Here is a 20,404-nt window from a genome sequence, read left to right as displayed (position 1 = left end):
GCACTTGGGAGGCTGAGGCAGGAAGATTGCTGCGTGTTAGAGACCAGCCTGAGCTACAAAGTGAGTTCAAGGCCAGCCTGCACTGCATAGTGATACCCTGTCTTAAAAAGACAAAAAAAAAACCCAAAAAAACCATAATGAGATAGCACTTCATTTTCACTACAGTGGCTGTAATTAAAAAGGAAAGTAAATGTTGGTGAAGATGTGGCAAAATTGCTCAGTAGCACATACCTGTAATCCCGGCACTCTGGAATCTTATTGAAAAATCCTTGTGTATTACCCTTAAGGGTCATTGAAGTACCTTGTTCAGCTGTTCCATGATTTGATAGCCAAAGGACTCAAAAAAACCCATCACTGGCAAATCTGGATCTTTGCTGGAAAGAAAACAAAAAGAATTTAGTGAACACAGTGAAACAGCAAAAAGATCAGGGAAAACTGTAGGTAACTTCTGGGTGAAACTTCCACGATTACCTTAATTTCGATGTGGATAGGAGTATATCCTGAAGGAGAATCCTTGGTGTGTCAGGTTCTTCTCCAAGTATAGGAAAAACAAAGAATTTTGAAGACTACGTCAGAGACAAATACATCACAACCAGAGTTGACTAAGGACACTTTTGAAAGCAATTAAATTTATTACATACAATTAATTTAATCAAAGATGTGGAAGTAAAAGCTTACGGGGTTTTAAAAAGGTGCTTGGGTTATCAGTCCTGCAAACTTAAGTCATGTTCATCAACAGAGAAGTGCTAAGAAGCTAATCCAAGAATCTGGTCAGATAGAGACACTAATCCAAGAATCCGGCCAGATATAGAATCTCAGAAGATGTAGACAAAATTTTGCAGAATGAAACATGGTACCTAGTAACTGCACTGTAAGCCAGAGGAGCAGCACCAACCAAAGGTGTGGATGCCAGAGCTCCACTTCCTATAGCCTCAGAATTCACAACATAAAGTACTTCTGAATACCCTTCTGAGAGAGTAATCTACTAATGCAGAATGCTTGTATGAGCCAGCTTTCAGGCTCCTAAAGAAGCATTAATATGTTGCAAAACCATCTGGCAAAAAAGAGAAGCATCCTAAGTTTTTGAATAAAGAATACTTCGGAAATACTTTGTGTGGTATGGTTGACTTGCATACTCAAACATAGTCTATCATAAACATAATCTTTTCCTTTTTGTTTTTGTTTTTTTGAGATAGGGTTTCGCTGTGCAGTTCACACTGGCCTTGAATTCACTTTGTAGCTGGCCTCAAACTCTCAGCAATTCTCCTGCCTTAGCCTCTGGAGTGCTGGGATTATATGCACGTGCCACTACACCTAGCTAAATACACCTAAAATCCTGAATGTAAAAAAAAATCCTTTTGTGGAATATGCAATCGGTGACTTTTTGCAGGAGTGTATGCAAACTTGAGCATTTGTGGTTTGAATTTAAGATGCAGATATCAGACTCCAAGAGAACTTAAGCTGGGGTTTGTGTTGTTTTTTGAATTAGGTAAAACACTGAAAATTGAATTTTTTCCCAGAGGCTAAAATTAATGTAATGTCCATTTTTTTTGTTTTTAAATCTTCATCTCTACAAAGTAGTTTACTTTGTTCACTTATATGCTTTGATTGAGCCTCTGAGTTGGAGATCAAATCTTCTCTTGTGCTAAAGAGATTCATTTTAGCAGTTTCTTCTCAGGTAAGAAACCACAGTCCTTAAGATAGTGGTCAGCGTAGAACTGCTGGTTAGACATTTTATTCATGAAGTGATCTGTATCAGTTTTGGGGATTAGACGGTTTTTCCCTATAAACTGTACTCCTGTTTGAGAGTTAGACTTTTGTTCCTAAAGTTTAAGATGTGTGACTGTGAAGCTATGCATGTGAACAATAATCCTTTTATAACAAGAGAAATGGCCACGTGCACTGTGTACACACCATTTGTTTGTCTCCACATCATTCTCCCCTTTAAAAATGTGCCGTCAGATTGGAAGCCTTAAGTTCATGGTACAAGCAGGGCTGTGGATGAGCCTCCCGAGACAGATGACTTTGGAATAGCAGGAAAGCAGAGCACGTCCCTGTCCTTTGTGTTACTGCAGTCACACCAGCAGACTTGCATGTGATCAAAAACATTGTCAGTCTGCCAAGCTAGAAATCACTACCGGCTATTTCCTCTGGTTGATTCAGGCCTTTACGAAATCATATTAGGATTAAGTTTATTATTTTTATTCACTGAAAAGAATAAATCACTTTTGAAAAGTACTTCATTCTGTCTTTTGTGTCTCGTAGGTTTAAGGTGTTCACATTTGATTTAAAGGGAAAGAATATTTCCACTTAAAATTACAAATGAACATTTGTTTTATTCACAGAAGGTCTTTTTAAATTGTCCTTTTAAATCATATTTAATTGGCTTTTATAATTCACAAGAGGAACTATATTTACTATTAGCAAGAGTTTGTCAAAGTATGATGTTATCTTGGCTTACATATTATTTATAGTACAAATGATATTTTGTCCTCCCCCTTTGTTCAGTACTTTCCAAACGGTCAACAGTTAAATCAGTTACGACTGTACTGAGAAATCTGCCATGCTACAGCAGTTCTATTTTGATTCAGTGCACCTCATCTCAACTTTAAAGCAGACAGATGGATTTCCTCTAAATCACACTTTTACAAGTGTGGCTGGCTCAAGGTATTCTTTCAAGAACCGTAAAATTTAGTCAACTTCAACAAATGAAACCATAGGCTAAACAGAGTAGTTACATTTTAATTTTTTAATGAGTTTAAGGTCCATCGTATTGGGAACAACATTTAACACTTGGAGCAGACACAAATTCAAGGTGATAAAAATATTAAATAGAAGACAAACATGCTTCCCAGTTATATCAACATTTGACTCAGAAAAAGAAGTATAACCATAAAAATATCATTTCCTTTATTTTGGGTTCCCAAAGTCAAAGTGAGCTGAGAACTAACATTCAGTTTATCACATATATTTAGTATACTCAATGTAATAATGTACTAATAATTTTAAAATGTAATACACAGTTTTTTTCTGTTTCACATCACTTTCCCACAGCTGTTGGAAGTTTCAGCCTCAAATTGAAATATGACTTAGATGACAGGCTATCAATTGTTTATAGTTCTGTTTCTCCAGAAAAGTGAACTTGGGGCATTTGCTTATTGTAGCAGATAGCTCAAGGGGAAAATACAGAAAAATACCAGACCTGCAGTTGTTCTGACAATGCTAAGGAACAAAAAAGACTTGACAGTTGTTGAAATTGCAACACTCATGTGATAGCCTTCACTGACACTTCAGCCCACTGAGTAGAAAGCTGACCGACCCTGTTCTCTTTCCTGCCTCTCTTGATTTCTGTGACAGAGCACAAAGAGACACTCTTGGAGACTGCCGGACTAGGTCCATTTGACATTTCTAATTCCTCTCTAATCTCTTCCCTAGTTGTGACTTTTGACAAAAATACCCGGTTCACAGTTATAAGCTGCCCGCTCCTAATGGACAGGAGGTACACAACCAAAACACTCCCATCAAAGCACTTTATGGCCTATTTCACAAGGAAACCTTGAGGAAAATATATTCTGATAAATGACAGTAACTCCCGCTTGGGAAATGACTTATGGAACTTCTCAGGATTTTCTCTCTTTGAACATTAGGCAGGTCCCAATAGGACAGTATATCCTGAAGCATGATCCTACAGAAGTTTTTGATATCTTGGGAATAGACTGAGAAAACTGAAGCTAGAACTGTCTACCTCTACAAGCCTGTGATTCGGCATGGGAAACAGTGAGCTGAGAAGGGAGAAGAGCCCTAGATGATCACGCTGGTGAGTGTCTGGGGAAGGACTTCCCTACTGTGGAGCTGAGGAACAGGACAGCTCACAACACGACATCACCTTGAGATCACATGCATTCCATCTGCAGCGTCTCCAACCGTGATGCTGACTTACATTTCTAGACTATCTATCCTTGAATTGCCCCCATCAGAAAAAAACCAAAACTGAGCTAACGGGACTAAACGCTTACTGTTTTTCAGGGTGTTTTCATGTCAACAAGTCGTTTTTCTTTGGCTCAGTGAGCAGTACTTTATTCACAATTATGGCCGGTAGCTGCTAGAGTCTTGTGTTAATAGAAACAGAATTGAAGTTTCTAGCATGTGTGGGATTTTGAGGAGACTGATAATCCCACATATCAAAGGACAAAAGCTTGAAAGGTAATTAAATCCGAAGTTGCAACATAGCCAAGCTGCTCTGATGCCTTTTTCCCTGTGTTCATTTCACTGCTGCTGAAGTATAGTCTTAAGGGCTCCGTCAGGCTGGGGAGCAGCGGTGTCTAAACCTCATCACTGACATCACCGTGACACAGTCACTGAAAGCCACGGAAAGTTTCCGAGCTGCTTCAGTGACAGAACTCCATTTAAAATCAAATACTTTAAAGGGACACCTTAAAAAAAAATGTAGCTCAGTCTCAGAAAGGTACTCTAAGATTATTAGGTTTATGAGTGGATTATAGAAGTTGCAGGTATTTGTTACCTAGATGTTCTTCCCATTAATCTGCTGCGATTGTTCTTTTGCCGAAAATATAGAAACCATGATTAAATCTTTGGAAGTTTTCTCATTTGAGCTCATTAGCATCTCTGGTCCTGTTAGCCAGCGTCCTGTCATTTAAATAATCTCTTGGCGTTTCAGAAAATTAAGATATACTGGATCTTATGAGGTCATGAAAATCTCCTTCCACTCAGAATCTATGTGGTAAATTCTGACCTGGTTAAAACATCACCACTTTGAGGACTGGAGTTCTGACAAAGAGGGCTGAGCCCGTCTCAGCGCTCCACCTCTCTTACAAAGACGCTCTTATCTAGGCACGGCAGGTGTATTCATATGAATGACTCACTGAGTTTACAAGGATGTAATTTTCTTGCTTTTGACTTAGAATTTCACACATCCTGAATTTTAGGGTTTAGGGTTACACATCATTCTGTTTCTTACATAGTTTGCTTAATCTGAGCTTTTGACCTTCAGATGACCCTGGGCTGAGGTTTAGCGTTTGTAGTGAAACCTGAAAGAGCAAGTTTCCCCTGGTTTCAGCTTAATTGCTGATGTCTCTTCTCAGTAACTGCAGGGTACATGAAGCGTGTCTATGGCACATTTCAGAAAGTAGTGATTTTTTTAAAAGGCAGATCTGTTACATGAACAGCTTCTTAGCCACAGCTATTCTGCAGTTGCAAAGCTAGAAATCCTCAAGAATTCTCTTTTGTTCTATTCTCCATATCCTAATTTTCCTTCTGCACCTTAGTCCTCAGTTTAGCAAGTTCCTCTTCTAAACTTTTAATGTGTTCCTTCAGTGTGGCCTTGTCCTGCTGGGCTTTCTGATTGGCCTGACTTCGTGCTTCTTCAATCTTCCTTTCGTACCACTTTTCCATCTGGGTAGAAACAGCTTCAAAAAAATACTGGGTAAGCTCCAGGGCTTGGGAAGTGTTGCGGACACGAGGGGCCGTCTGCTCGCTGCCTGCTGCTGGCTGCCCACAGGTGCCACTGGGCTGCTGGGTCCGATGCCTCATCTGCCCACTCTTCCCAGACTTCTTGGTTTGAGTGCCTCTGTTGACACATGGCCCAGCCTGCTGGTCACACTTGGATGCCTCATTCACGGGCAGCTGGGCTGTCTGGACCTTGACATTCCTCAGTCGGGAGCCTGTACAGTCAGAGGAGGACAGCTCCTGGAGTCTGTGGGGAGCAGTGGTGCTGGGGGCCTTTTCCTTGGGCCTAACCACTTGTGAAGAACTGTCGGACGCCGCTGCTGGGCCTGCAGTCACCACTGATTGATCCACACCTGGTTTCAGAAGGAGAACAGGCATCAGAGCAAACCCACATTCACAACCAGGTGGCAGTGGGGTGGCATTTGAGAGCCCTGGGGATCCTGTATACCATCAGCATATTCTCTCTGGTTCTCTTTGCCTTTTTGTCCCTCCTTCCTACTTCACCTCCCAAGATTGTCAGTTTGGCTCGTCAGGACTTTCATGAGCTCCGTGTTAGCCATGTTGGTCGCATCTAAGCCAAAAAATCCGCCAGGCTTTCCTTTTTTCCTGTCTCAGTTCTACCTTAGAAAGGCTCTAGGTCTCATCTTCTGATATGTAAAGATGACAGCTCAACATGTGTCTCAAAACAGAATGAACATTTATCTATTAGAGAAATAACCCCATTCTCTAATTTCTGTAAGATCTGTGTGCTTCTTTGTCTTAGGCTTCATTTTGGAAAGTGGGCCTGTTCCATATACCCAAAGCTCCAGGACAAGCCCCATGACTAGCCTTCGCCTGAAAACTCTGCCAGGATGTTTCCCAGTGTTGTTAGCACTAATAAGATAAAAGTACGTTTCCAGAAAAGGCAGTGAGAACACAAAACATTTGATATATCCGAGCGCTGCAGTGAGCTTAGTTACAAGGCTCTGAGCGGCCTCAAAATTATCACCACCGAGTCAGCCACAGTGGCAAGCACGTGTAGCACTCTGGGAGGTTAAGGCAGGAGGGTCGTAAGTCTGAGCCCTACCTGGGCAACTCAGTAACTTAGTGAGCTACTGTCTCAGAATTAAAAGGGGGTCGGGGCTGGGGACATAGTTCAGTGCAAAGGCCCTAGGTACCAATAAAAGAAATAACCATTTGGGTTAAGCACTAGTAGCTAATATAAAGACGCTTTGCTTGAAGTATCTCTTGCACCTGGGGCAAGTTCGGTATATGAACTACCATTTAATGAGGTTTTGCACTGTTGGACAAAAGTAAAGGCCAATCAAGAAGAGTATAGGGGAAAGGGTGCAACAGACAAGGGACAAAGCCCTGCTGGGGAGACAGATGGTCATTCATCACCCTCCTCTTTGGGGTCCACACCAATCCCACCAACACTGCACCTGATGCACTGTTACTGTTGACCAACAGTTTTATTCCTTCTTCATTCAAATGTTTGAGCACGGAAATGACATTCTTTATTACTGTATAGGAACTGAATACGTAGTTGTGAACAAAACATGGTCCATTTCCCTCTAGGGCCTACTCCACAGTCCAACTGTTCCACAGCCCTGGCCTCCAGAGGCTGGGGAGAACAAAGTCTGGGGGCTCCGTTACCTTTAAGCAGAGAGGCGCTCTCTGCACATGGGTTACCTGTAGAGGATTCGCAAGTAGATGGTGTGGATTTAGCCCTGGAGGCCCTAGAGTCCCCAGAAAGCTTCAGCTCCAGATTCTGAATCTTCAACATGCACCAAGTTTTTAACTCATCCACCAAGGACATCTAAAAATAAGTAATTAGCACACAAACAATCAAGTGGATTTGATTGTGAGTTAGAAGTATTAAGACTATGAGTTAAGGAGGCCCTTTTGAATGATAATTGAGGTTACCCATTTTGATAAACCTAAAAGTTGTGCATTACCCATTCACCCATAAGCCAGACGTAGCACCCAAATCATGAGCTATCTATAATCTTCATTCCGAGGCTTAGAGCCAGCCAAACCTTCCAAATCAAACATTTCTGGATGCTTAGGAGCATGAATTCTCACACACTCACAAATGGCACATCTTTTATTTCTGAGTGCATGCCTTCAGGGAGGACCCATGTTCGACAAGCATACCAGCCAGGGCACGCCCAGTACATGGAGCTGTCTCAGGTGGGATGTCCTTTTCCCCAACATGCTGTCTCCACCGACTGCCCGCACATCCAGCAACGGCCACAGACCAAACTACAGGTTTTTTGCTGTGAACTACATTTTGGGGTCATAAAAATAAGGGGAAATGCTTTGGGAGGGAGTCTCAGCCCCAGCATTTTCAATGACAGGTCTAAATCTTCTAACTCTGTAGCCAAGTAAATCCTCAGTGAAAACAGACAGCTACTGGCCTTTACCTGCCGTTTCTCTCCCTCATGCTTCTCAGCATCCGAGTGCTGCTGCAGGCGGTTCAGGCATTCTGTCCTCTCTGCCGAGAGTCGCTCAACCATCAGCTTGTCCAAAACACGCATCTGGGGTTCAAGGGGAACAGAGCGCACAGTGAGATGATGTAGGACAGGCCTGGGTCTCTCCATGCGTGAGGACAGGCTCAGGTATTCAGAACAGTCCACAAACACACAAGCAAACCCAGTTCTCTTTTCACACAGTGTTCTTAGGACGCTAGCTTTTCAGAATTCCTGAGCATATTTCAGTGTTCTTTCTTTTTCTCATTTGTGAAAGTCCTAATGGATTTAAGAGACTATGAAGACACAGTAAATATACAACTTGAGCAATGCAGACCTTGTAGGCAGACATGAATTTTCTAAGCCTTAGAATATTATTTTCAAGACTATTATTAGGAAAAACTTTCTCTAAAATGTGGAGCTATTAGCCTTACTCTACCCTTATTCACCCAATTATGCAAACATGAACAGATGCCCAAGGGGTAATGAAACAAGCAGAATACGCAGTGAGCCGATATTTTTGGTGCTACATTAAAAGTAGTCAAAGCATGTATAAAAAAGGTGTGGGAAGACTAAGGAATTGCTTTACACAGCAAGTGATTGTCGTTTTTAGTCGCACCCTCTGGGAGCCTGCCTCCATCTGACATCTCCTGGAGGCCTGAACACCTAGCGCCATTTTGTCATAGTCGGAGGAAAAGACCGGAACTGCTATTAGCAGGAGCCAGCCTGTGACGGCCCACTGCGAGTTCCTCTCCTGTTGGCAACATATATGGCCTTCCACACACAGATGTTCAGACAATTAAAAGACAAACAGTGGTTCTGAGGCTGTGGAGAGCACCTTATGATGTTTTTCTCCTCCGTCCCCATGTTAGTGAACTGTATCAATGTTTCCTACGACCACCTATTCCCTGCTCTGCATCCTCTTCCTGTGGAGGCGTCTCTGCCATCTGCAGTCCTGTGTATGCAGGGCTTTGCTCCTGGGTTGCAGGGAACTGGTCTAGGCCTCAGTACCTGACTTACACTGAGCCAAAATTCTGTCCCAGCCATTTGGAAGGAGGACTGACCTTACACCCCAATCTTTCAACTTCTTTGAAGTGAAGAGAGGCCCTTGGGATACCTAGCATCAGTCTAAAGTAGTCCTCTATGAGAGGGGCTAGCTAAAACAGCCTTAGGCAATCCATCATAGCCCTAAGATTTTTCAAACAGCCTTTCCACATAATGGAAACACCAAATACACCTTAAAATGTTCAAAGTCTTTGATTTCATTTTCTGTTAGAGCCCAAGGCAGTCAGGAGGCCGGGTGCTTGCTTACTTGGTGCTGGGTCTTACTCTCCATATGCCCCAGCTTCGTATTCATTTTATCCTGAACTGATCCCAGCTCTGCTTTTATCTCCTCCACAGTTGCCTCCAATTGATTCTCCAGCTTGTTGATTAGAGGTTCACATCGACAGCCATTTATTGGTGCCTAAGGGAAATCCAAAAGCAATCAAACTCTCCTTCATTCCTTCAACACGTTTTGGGCAGCCACTACGTGCCAGGCAGAACACCAGGGAGATACAGGTGATGGAGGAGCCAGGTCCACCCTGTCCTCACCGGAAGGTCCTACAGCCTGAGCGTTGGGCCCAGCGGGCACTAAGAACATTCTGAGGTGAGAGACGGTCCCTCTGTCTTCAAGCTGCTTTTCTCCCCTAGTCACCTGAGAATGGCGAGGCTCTGTAACTGAGCCTCCATCTACTGGGTCCTAAGTGGCAGGAGCATCTTCTAGGTCAAGGCCTGAGGTGCCCCCAGCCCCCTGGAATAGCGTTCCATGGACAGCCTTGCTGGTGGTCCCTGGCCCCTTCCTGACGAGCCCCCATGGACAGCCTTGCTGGTGGTCCCTGGCCCCTTCCTGACGAGCCCCCATGGACAGCCTTGCTGGTGGTCCCTGGCCCCTTCCTGACGAGCCCCCATGGACAGCCTTGCTGGTGGTCTCTGGCCCCTTCCTGACGAGCCCCACGGTACCTGCATCACTTTCCCATCCTTGCCCCGGTACAGTGTGTACAGCTGGTACGCTCTGAACTCATGGGGCGGTGGTGGGGACAAGCACCGATGTTTGCTTTTCTTTTTAGGGTGATGATGAGCATGTGGGTCCTTCTGGGGTCCCGGCTGTTGGTCTTCTGGGGGGATGAGGTCAGACAATGCTGACACCTGTGAGGGAGACAGCGCCAACACCCCTGAGCCCCGCAACATCGGCAAGAGTGACCCCAGCAGGGGGCTCCCACTCCCCCATTCAGCAGAGAATCCCACACCTTGCTTCGCCATGTGGTGTCCGCCCCCAGCCCCACACCGGCAGGCCCACCTCCTGTCTGAACCTAGCCAGGAGTAAGTTCTACGTTCTGGCTCCAAACCACCCAGCCAGGTGAGGAGGCTCCTCAGCCAGTGGGCACGACCAACCCCAGGATCCTCTGCCATCTCCCTCCCGGCTGCTTTCGCGTGCCTCCTGACCTTGGGCTTTGACTTTCTTCTCCTGTTATCCTTTCCTCGGGGCTCTGGGGAGGCAGACAGAAAGTCTTCTCTGGCTTCCTCTTTTCTGACCTCAGCCTGTTCGCTGCTGGGGGTGTCTCCTGCTGAGACACTGCCCTGCGGAAGGAAGAGCCCACAAGCCTGTGCCACCTACGCCTTCAGCCTTTTCACCAACGGGGTAAAGGTGGACGCTTGCAAGGCTCCATCCAGTGAGGCCCGTGGGACTCTTTACCGGTGAATTTCAGACGCAAGGAACACTGCCCGGTGGCCTTAACATGTAACGCTTTTCCTGTTTGGCTGAATATTCGGCTTTTATTTTGTTAGGTCTCAAATGAAACAGTCTTGGGTCTAATACTAGAATTCCAGGAACCTACTAGGCACAAGAAAGCATTAGATTTTTGGTCTTTTGCCTTTCAATAAAATATATAACCTCTTGCATCCTCTGAACTTGGACCCCCACAATCTATAGCAGAGAGTAAAAATACTCAGAAATGAAAAAAAGGTCCTGTTTCTCCTTCTTGGGAGAACTTTTACAATTTAACATGTACAATTCACACACAGGAGCTGAGAGTCACAATGCCTGAACACCGGCAATTGATGAGAGGCTCTTACTTATTTATTTTTTGATGAGAGGCTTTTTAAAAAAAAATGACAGAAGAGCAAATACTTGGTGGTAGCATCTGCTATGCCACAAGTCATCTCAGTGTCCTTGCCTTCCCCCGAGAGGCTGGGAAGGGTTGTGCAAGCTCTTCTCTAAGTGAGGGAGCAGCCGCGCCAGTGGGTCTCAGCAGGAACCACTGGAGGACTTTTCAAACCCAGGGGCTGGGCTCCACCCAGAGCTGCTGGGCACCGGTGTGGGAGGCCTGAGAACCTGCTTGTAACAAGGTCCCCGGTGCCGCACGGACCCTGCACTTAGAGAAGCACTGCTCTGCACAGTTAAGGGCACAGGGTCAGAGAGGCAGTGCTGTCCGGGCCACAGATACGGGGCTGAACGTGCCGTCCAGGCGGCTGGACAGAGATGGGGCGGCACACGCCAAGGCACAGGGTCCGGAATCCCAGCAGAGGGCAGGGAGGATGCGACGCAGGAGGAGAAGGCTGGTGGCCGTTTGAGGAGCCCCAGGGGGAAGCAGAGGCCGAGGAGGGCATGAGAGCCAGGGAAGCCAGTGGAAGAAGGCAGGGCATCGGTCGGGCGGCCAGCCACGGCCGGGCGGGCAGCAGGACCCCACCTTGCTCTGTGCAACCTCCTCTCTCGGTACAGACTGCGCCCTCCTCTCCTCCTTGAGCCTCTCTCTCCTTTTCCTCAGGCTTCGCCCGCGACTGAAGCGCAAGACCTATGGGAGGCAAAGGGTGTCGTTACGGGCCACTGGGCTGTGCAGCGCTGGCGGGAAGGACTCACCCCTGGGCCTGGTGCTCCTGCAGCCACGTGGAGGAGACCAAACATTCACAGAAAATGAGCGATTCTGTGCCCACTGTGCCTCTCAGGTCTTGCGCTGGGCAATGCAGGGCCCTGGATTGTGGGTGTAAGATATTGTAACTTCCAACCTCAGGAAGTTCGGACTGTGTCATGGTAACAGCAACACAAGCATTCACGGGCTGGGCTAGAATGGCCAAGTCAGTGTACACCAGGAACAGCACCATGTACACGACGTTGCCTGGGGTCGTGCAGTGTGGAAGCCCAGCGCCAGGCAGAGTCTCGACCTTGGTGCGCTGGACCCATCAGATTTCCCTCCATAACCTGTGCACAAGTCATACTCACTGTGACCCAAACGTCACTGAGGTGCATCCCTGAGCCACTGTTCCAACTGTGGCTTCCACAAGGAAATTTAGTCTGTGATGTGACCTTTCTGTGCTCTACCTTCTCAAATGCAAAGTTGCGAGGCGGGCATGCTGGTGCCTGCCTGTCGTCCTACACTCAGGAGGCAGAGGCAGGAAGACTGCTACAAGGTCAGCGCCACCCTGAGCTACATAATGAATTCAAGCCTGAACTACACATCGAGACACTGTCTTAAGAATAGTAAAATTGGGGAGTTGTTGGGATTAACCAAGAGTAGTAGTAAGTGACTCATACAGTGGACCATCCCTGCCAGGTGCCTCCCCATCTGCCATACTGTTTGTAATGGTTGATACATTGTGTCTGCCTTGAGAAGTTTAGGCACTAACTAAGCCACTCAGCAGGGAGCCAAGTCCTCACTGTAAACATCCTGAGGCTGTGCAAGAGGAGGTCCCACCCTAGGATGGAGAGCCTGCATACGATATAAGGGAGGAAAAGGGGCTTGCTCTCCGCTTTGCTCTTGGTGCTTTTGCTGTCTTCTGCTGCCTTGATCTGTTGCCCCATGCCATGCCGCCCTGCCTTGGAGCCAGCTGATTATATACACTGACACCTCCACAGATTGTGAGCTAAATAAACCTTTCCTTCCTTAATTTTGGATGCCGGGTATTTTGTCCCAGCAATGAGAGAAACGTAACTAACATAGCGTTACTTAACTGATAGAGGATATTCAACCACACAGGGAACAGATCTTTGACCTGGTGGAGCCCTTCAACCTCTGGCCTGTACAATATTTAAGAATGTAAAAGGATGCTTGGACCAAAAAAGTCTGCAGGCCACTGCTCTAAGCTATCTCAGTGCTGTACTCAGACCCATTTGGAAGTTAAGTCTGATAAAAACCTATTTGAGATTACTCACCTGATTTGTGGACTTTTTGAACAGGACACAGCCCAAATCTCAGCCTGCAACTCACTCATACAGTATGGGTAAATTATGTTAGTCAAATATGATAAATGATCATAGAGGTCATCCATACAAAATAATCATGAGAAGGATTCCCTCCATTTACTATGTTTTCAGCCAGTGAAAATAATGGTATGGCTTTTAGCCTCTCAAAAGAACCATACCATCCATCAAACTGAATACTATTAATCTTTTCCAGTCCACAGAAATCAGGGAACACTGATCTTGAAGGCTCAGAAAAAAGTTTCCTCTTAGTACTTGAATGGGCCTTTGTGGCCCATTCAAGTGCATGCTAACTAAGGAGCTGAGGCCAGGGGATTTCTCTTTATAGACAAAACAAACAGTGAGGCTGCTTCTGTAACCATAGATCATCAGGACAGTATGCATAAAAGTTTATGCACATTCTAAAGTTCCCTCTCTGGGTTGCAAATAAGGCTTAGCATCTACAATTATGTATGAAACTTTTATAACATATCATCTAATTTGCTATTCAGTACTGTCACAGAAAAACTTAAATTATTTTTAAACATAAATACAAAAGGAAAGCTGCACTGGGAAATGGCAAAGCTGTTTGCCCTGTCAGTGAAGCTCCTTGGGCTCTCAAAGACAAATGACAGCGAGGCACAGTGGTGCACACCTGTAGTCCCAGCTCTCAGGAGTTTGAGGCCAGCCTGGCTACATAGGGAGTTCAAGATCAGCCTGCCTACCTGTTCAAGATCAGCTTACATAATGAGACCCTGCCTCAAAAAAAAACCTCCTAAAATTAAAAAAAAAAAAAAAAGACAAATGATAGATGGATTAAAGATACATCAGTCTTCATGTGCTTAGGGACTTCTCCAGCCACACAAGACTTAATGATCTTTGTACAGCTGAGGATGGGCTGGTGGTCCATCAAACTGCCAAGTGCTGAAATGCCAGATAAGTGTGATGGATTCTGACATTAGATAGCACTTTGTACCACATGTGCACACGTGTGTGTCACTGAGGACTGGACCCCGGGCTTCACACATGTTAGGCAGCAGTCCTGCCACTGAGCTCAGTGCGCAGTCCCACTCTGTACTTTTTGATCCATGAGTGACAGCATTTTCCCATCTGGATTTGTAGATGTGATTCAATTGATGACTCTTTGCAAAAACAAAAAACTTGTAAGAGATGGACTATTCCACGTCTAGAAGTGCCTCAGACCTCTTATCAGGAGTCTATGGATTTTCAGAAACCACAGGATCAGCCTATGCTCACGAGGTTGATCCATTTTGGAAAAAGACAAAAATCTTAATGATTCCAGAAACTGCTGGTCATGTTAGGTATGTTTTTAAACATTTAAAAATAAGGACCACACAAAATCCTAGTCCAGGCTGGTATTCAGAATCTTTTGACTCCTTGAGACTTTGCCTTCTCACAACATTGGCCAGAATCAGATGAAAATCAGTCAGTGTTTGTGGTATTGTGATATAGAATAGCTCCAATCTGTGAATAACCTAAATGTCCAACATTAAATAAATGGTTTTAAAAATACTGACACTAATAAAAAAGAACATAATGCTTCCATTATAATGAATGATTATGAAGAGTGAAGAATGTTGTCTCATTATAGTTAGGATAAAAGGCAGAATACAAAAGGGCATACATAATGCAGGCCTGGTTACAGAAAAACTACCTGTGGAAGGTAGTGCTAAGAGACAAAGTTATTTCAGAATACTGGTGTTATATATTAGTACTACATTTATTTATTGTTAGATATTTCAATCTCAATTCAAATGATGAGGCACCAGCGACCATTTTTTTTTTTTGTTTTTTGTTTTTGGTTTTTCTCTGGTACCGGGAACCGAACTCACGACCTTGCGCTTGCCAGGCAGGCGCTTTTGCCGCTGAGCTAAATCCCCAGCCCCGTCCAGCGACCATTTTTGAATGAGGATCACAATACCATTATTCTATAAAAAAGAAAAGAAAACTATGTTCTCCTTACCAGACCCTGGTGAACATTTACTACTCTGTCTGCCCGGAATGGTCCTCTCCCTCCCACTTTCCTCTGGGAAATGCCCCCTCTCATTCCAAAGGCCCCGTCCCATCTGTTCAGGAGTGGCATTTGCCCAACCTCTTCAATCATGGTTCTCTCTCCTGTCATGTTTTAAACTGGAGCTCCTGGCCAAGTAGCTGGGAAACTAAGGCCAGGAAACTGGTGGTGACAATGATTAGCTGCAGGCAGAAAATGATGCCCACATACAGAGACCTAGACTTGAAGTCTTTGGTTCCAGTCATGCAGAAGGCCCACCATATTCCTACATTTCCCGCTGCCTGGCTAAACCGATCAATCCTCTACTTACTTACTTTCATTTGGCTTCAACAGTTTGCAACCAGAGGAGTCACAACAAGTTTGAAGCCACATAATCAATACAATAGAAAGTATAAGAAACCCTACCTGGGGCGCTTTAGTGAGGAGAAGAGCGACTTCTGGATTATTGTGGTAGCGGGCAGCCTCCAGCGGAGTCTGGCCTGCCTAAGGAAAGGCAGACAGAGGACAGGTGAGAGAGGGACACCAGCCCTGTCACACATAGCTCTCGCCAGGAGCACACAGTTCCACTCCTGACCACACCCAGCATCTGCCTGTGCTCCGTTACACCGCCACATGACAGCTTGCTCTTTACCTCACGCCATGCACTGAGGGGCCTCGTCCCACTGAGCACATGCTAATTAACACTTCTCAGCAACAGGGGCAAGTGCTGCCTGGGGATCAAGAAGTGCTTTAGGAGGCAAAGGTCCAGGGCACTGCCCACTAGGAAAAGAAGGGAGGAAGGGTAGAGGGATCAAGGAGGGATGCTTCTGCTGAGGACAACACAGAGGACCCTAAAATCCATGTAACAATGACTCTTCTTGGAGAAGAGTGGAGAAGCTATGACCATAATGTAGGTGCCAGCTAAGCCAAAAGCCTAGGAGCCCCAGGGGCTGTGGCTCCAGCAGAGCGCGCTGGCCCCTCGGGTCTGTAAGGAGTTGGGTTATAGCAACACACCCCCATGGAGTGGATGAGAAAGTCTTCAGAAACCAGGTGCAATTCAACTTACATTATTCACAATGGTCCCATCTGCTCCAGCTTCCAGGAGGATTTTAACCACCTTCTTATGATTTAGGGCAGCGGCAACATGAAGAGCTGTGTCTCCAGCCTGAAAATCAGAAAAAACCCTGCTAAACCCCATCTGATCTTGGCCTTCAGCTCTGTAGCCTTTTACCCCTGGCCTAGGGCAGCTCTCCAAAGTCAAACTAAGATTTCTCTTACATAAACCCTAGGCCCTTGGTTAAAGTGTCACGTGGTTCTATTTAAAGAGACCTTGGAACTACACAGCTATCCCATGTCACATTCTGATTGGGGGTTCCAGAAGTCACAGAATAGGATTAAATGCAGAAGCAAAGTCCTGCTGGGCTTGGTTGGTGAGAATGGTGGGGCCGAAGCATCGCAGAGGCAGGATGACGGGCAGAAAGCCAAGGGTGGGCGGGTTCTCATCCTGGGGCTCTGGACCCTGTGCCTCCACCCAGGGAGTTCAGAAAGCAACGTGGCTTAGGAGAGCTGGACTGAGCAGAGTACAAAAAAGATAGGGGGAGTACAGCCCAGCCCTCAGACACAGGGATCTGAAGGAGCCCCAAGGACTTGTAAATCCACCTGCAGCCTTGGGATGTTCTTTCTTTGGGAGGAGACATCACGTGCTCATTTAAGACTGTTTTCTATCTCTTACCGTACAGCCTAGAAATATGTTTTATATTTTCTTTATACACAAAATGTTTTTGATCACTCTAAAAGGAGAAAAAAAACGACTGCAACTTTAGCCAATTCCAAATGCAAATGCTATAATTTTCAAATACTATATGAATAAGTCAGACAGATATAGGAGAAGTAAAATACTCATTCTCTCCCCTGCCAGGTGATAAGGCAGAGAGCTTGATACCTTTCCACAGGCAGTGTGAAAACTCAGCCATCTCTGTAAGTAGGAGCACAAATAGTTATTTCTTTTCTGAGTCACTTAGCCGTGTGTGTTGGGGAGCAGGCTCCGTGGAAGCGGTTTCCAATCTTGGAATCCACTAGGGAGCTTTAAAAAAACACTGATGCCAGGGTTCTACCTCCAGACCTGGTCTCATTGGTCTGCAGTTGGAGTTGGGTGTGAGGATCTTCTTAAAGCTCCCTGGCAACTGTAAGCTGCTGCCAAGCTTAAGCAGCACTGATTGGTGGGGACTGCAGAGGGAGCCTGATGCACTAGAATCCACTAGCGAGGTTACAGAATGACAGGCGTGACTACTGGCTCAGTGAGGGAGCTCTCTAAAAAAAATACTAATGCTTGGACCGCAAAAACCCAGATGTTTGGGCTTTGGGTTCTAGGAATAATTTTAGTTCCTCTGTTGATTTTCATATGCATTCAGGTCAAAACACTGTTCTAAGATAAGGTATCTGTAATCTGAACCACAATCTAATTTTTAAATATATTTCAGATTTATGCACCCAAACTCAAAAAAGTCAAACAATGCATCATTTAGGTATCAATAAATATGAAGACAATCTATTTCTTTTATCCAAATGGCTATTGAGAAGCTTGTAGCTTTCCAGAGAAGACTGTAACAATCAAAGCTTCGCTTCAAAACCCCATTATATGGTACAGACCCAGGCCATGTACCTGGTTTTACAGAAACAAAAGAGCGCAACAGCTCAAATAAAAGTGGCAGTACGAGGAAGAAACTCAGGAGAGTCGTGAAACTGCTAATTCCCTTCTGTAGTGAGCCACACTCCTCCTTGTGAATTTCCTTTCTGAAACCATGTTTTGAATAAAATTCACACTAGGATCTCCAAAACCAAGTTCAATATGAAAATGTGGTGATACGAACAGGAATGATAAGGGTGCACTTTCTCTAGGAAGTGAGAGAAGACAGGGCCACTGGGATTCAGTGGGATGCCCCGCAGGAACCAGTGCTCCTGGAGACCAAGACAGGTCAGAGGGCAACATTTCCCAGCAGCCTCTGCTCTGCTGGAGTTAAGTACCGCCCCTATCGGTGGCCTTACGTAACGGTGCTGGCGCCATGAAGAGGATTCATGCACTGACCTGGTTCTTTTCATGGACAGAACAGAAAGCACTGAGGAGGAGCCTAATGATGGACAAGTGATTATAGCGAGCAGCAACGTGCAAACAGGTGTCGCCTGCCTGCGGACAGAAATCAAACTCTAAGCAGTCAGCAGTTACAAAACAAAACAGAAAAATAAAAGGCAAATATCATTTAAAAGCTGGTGGGTATATTCTTTAAGGGACGTTAATGGGATAACAAGCAACTCTTGTAACACAGAGGCTCCACTCCAAGACGTGCAGTCCTGTGCTACTATGGCTGCTGTCGGCACGCCTGCTAACTCTCCACCTGTGAAGAACAACCATGTGGTCAGCCAGAATCTCCGCTTCCACGCTTGTGAACTGGATGCCTGCTCTTCACGAGACCTTCAGAAGAGCTTGGGTGGGTGATAAGGACCCACGGGCCTGGCCTCCCCAGCTGCCCGAAGAGTCTGGTGTGAAGTGAATTAGACCCAGTGGCACTGCTTTGGAAACAAGCCTTTCTTGGCACACAGCCACCATGGCTGGTAGGACTCTACCACACAGAATAATAGCCTGGACTGCGGATGCGCAAGTAGTCGCTGGCAGCACAAGAGGGCACTCAGGAAAAGTCAGGATCTTCCTTAGTGGGCACAGACCCAAATCCCACAGCCTCAACAACAAAAGTGGAGACAAAGTTGTGATGCTCTCCAGTGTTCTCTTGACATTTTCATTTTAGTTGTCTGGAGAATGGCAACCACTCACAACCTTCTCCCCTGGAGTACGAAAGAGCCAAGCTCAAAGCTGAGGTTCAGAGCATTCCAGATCTGCCGCAGAGGAAATCTGTCCCCAAAAGGGACAGCCCCAGCTAACAGCACTGCTGGGAGAAGCCTCTGATCCTCTTCCCAATGCATTAAGGCTAGAGTTTATACAGGAGAGACAGCTCATTTGTGGAGGAAGGAGCGACATTCAGGGGACCTTTCCGGTCAGCTCATCAGAAGGACACTGCAGTAATCACAGGACGGGTGCTGTGTGTGCAGGCTGGGTAGTGAGCGTCACAGGCCCTCCCCCGCCCGGCTCTGTCCTGAATTTGCTAATAGTACAATACTATGTAGGTGGAGATTTTCTTAAAGTATTTACAGGTTTCTTAGACTGTCTTGGCCAGACACATGTTAGATGAAATAACACTAAAGGTGAGGAGCAAAGGGAGAAAGATTTTTAAAAAAGGAAGAGTTGAGAGGCAGGCCACAAATACTAGAAACTGCCTCTTCATTTCTAGATGTTGATACTCAAGTATGCCTCTGGGTTTACTTTTCAAGGAGGACACAAGAGAAAGAGCGCGAAAGAAGCCGGTTTGTTCACCCACATTATTTTTGAGGTCGGCGCGGGAGCCGCCCAGCAGGAGGATGCGCGTGCTCTGAGAGTGGTTGTTCTGGCAGGCCAGGTGCAGAGCCGTGTTCCCCGCCTTGGAGAGACGCAGAGAGAAGGGAGGACATGTTAGCGCCGGGCTTCTGCACAAACCTACACACCTTGCCGAGCAGTGGTCCTCACTCGGGGGAGGAAGTCGCTATTCTGCTCTGCCTCCTGATTGCGGGGTGGAGGGATCCAAAGGAAGAACACTGATGTGGAGTGCAAACAGGCAGGAGAGTTCCGTGTCACATAAAACCTTGGTGGCAACTTCTAGCTGAGTCTCTTACTAGCTGAAAGCCACTGGGCAAGGCTCTTCAAATGCCCGGCCTCCATTCCTTACCTGGGAAGTGGAGCATGCGCCCTTCCTCCCGAGCCTCTGAGTCTGAGTGTCAGAGGCATGCTGCAAGGTGCAGAGTGCAGGAGCACAGGCACGCAGCTGGGAATCCCTCTTGCAGATGACTTCCTGCCAGCAGGGTTCCCATCCTGCTGACACTGTGGAACACTGTGCTACTAATGGTGGGGTAAAGAGGCAAATAGACCACTTCCCGAAAGTGCTGGCTAACAGTAGTCGAGAGACAGCTTGCAAACATTTATCCGATTTCCCCATTCTTTTTTTTTCGTTTCTGTGTTTTTGTTTTTCTTTGAGACGGGGTCTCCCTATGTAGTCCGGGCTGGCCCTGAGCTCCGTGTGTAGCTCAGGCTGGCCTCAAACTCACAGTGACTTTCCTGTCTGAGTCTCCTGAGTGCTGGGGTTACAGGCATCTGCCACTGCGCCTGGCTTTTCTTGTATT

At 46.0% G+C, this 20,404-nt stretch overlaps 1 protein-coding gene across 10 annotated transcripts in view; it reads right to left on the bottom strand.

Moving 5' to 3' along the window:
* Nucleotides 1-2,722: 2,722 nt before the first annotated feature.
* The window catches only part of Ankrd6 (ankyrin repeat domain 6), a 151,504-nt gene continuing 133,822 nt past the window's right edge, over nt 2,723-20,404 (bottom strand). For 5 of the 10 annotated variants that reach the window (XM_013510763.1, XM_013510764.1, XM_005377752.2 and 2 more), the window contains 10 exons: nt 19,570-19,668; nt 18,228-18,326; nt 16,209-16,307; nt 15,569-15,646; nt 11,645-11,749; nt 9,918-10,535; nt 9,229-9,381; nt 7,872-7,985; nt 7,138-7,264; nt 2,723-5,819 (listed from right to left, as the gene is read on the bottom strand). In XM_013510763.1, coding sequence (XP_013366217.1) covers nt 5,263-5,819; nt 7,138-7,264; nt 7,872-7,985; nt 9,229-9,381; nt 9,918-10,535; nt 11,645-11,749; nt 15,569-15,646; nt 16,209-16,307; nt 18,228-18,326; nt 19,570-19,668 — 2,049 coding nt within the window. In that variant the 3' untranslated portion in view covers nt 2,723-5,262. The remainder of the gene's footprint in view (nt 5,820-7,137; nt 7,265-7,871; nt 7,986-9,228; nt 9,382-9,917; nt 10,536-11,644; nt 11,750-15,568; nt 15,647-16,208; nt 16,308-18,227; nt 18,327-19,569; nt 19,669-20,404) is intronic. The other 5 variants (XM_013510768.1, XM_013510767.1, XM_005377757.2 and 2 more) reach the window with 4 other exon arrangements.

The sequence above is a fragment of the Chinchilla lanigera genome, unplaced genomic scaffold (assembly GCF_000276665.1).
Source record: "Chinchilla lanigera isolate Chin_1 unplaced genomic scaffold, ChiLan1.0 scaffold00010, whole genome shotgun sequence".
Taxonomy (NCBI): Eukaryota; Metazoa; Chordata; class Mammalia; order Rodentia; family Chinchillidae; genus Chinchilla; species Chinchilla lanigera.
Note: the sequence above shows the minus strand (reverse complement) of the source record. Positions and strands in the feature narration are given on the sequence as shown.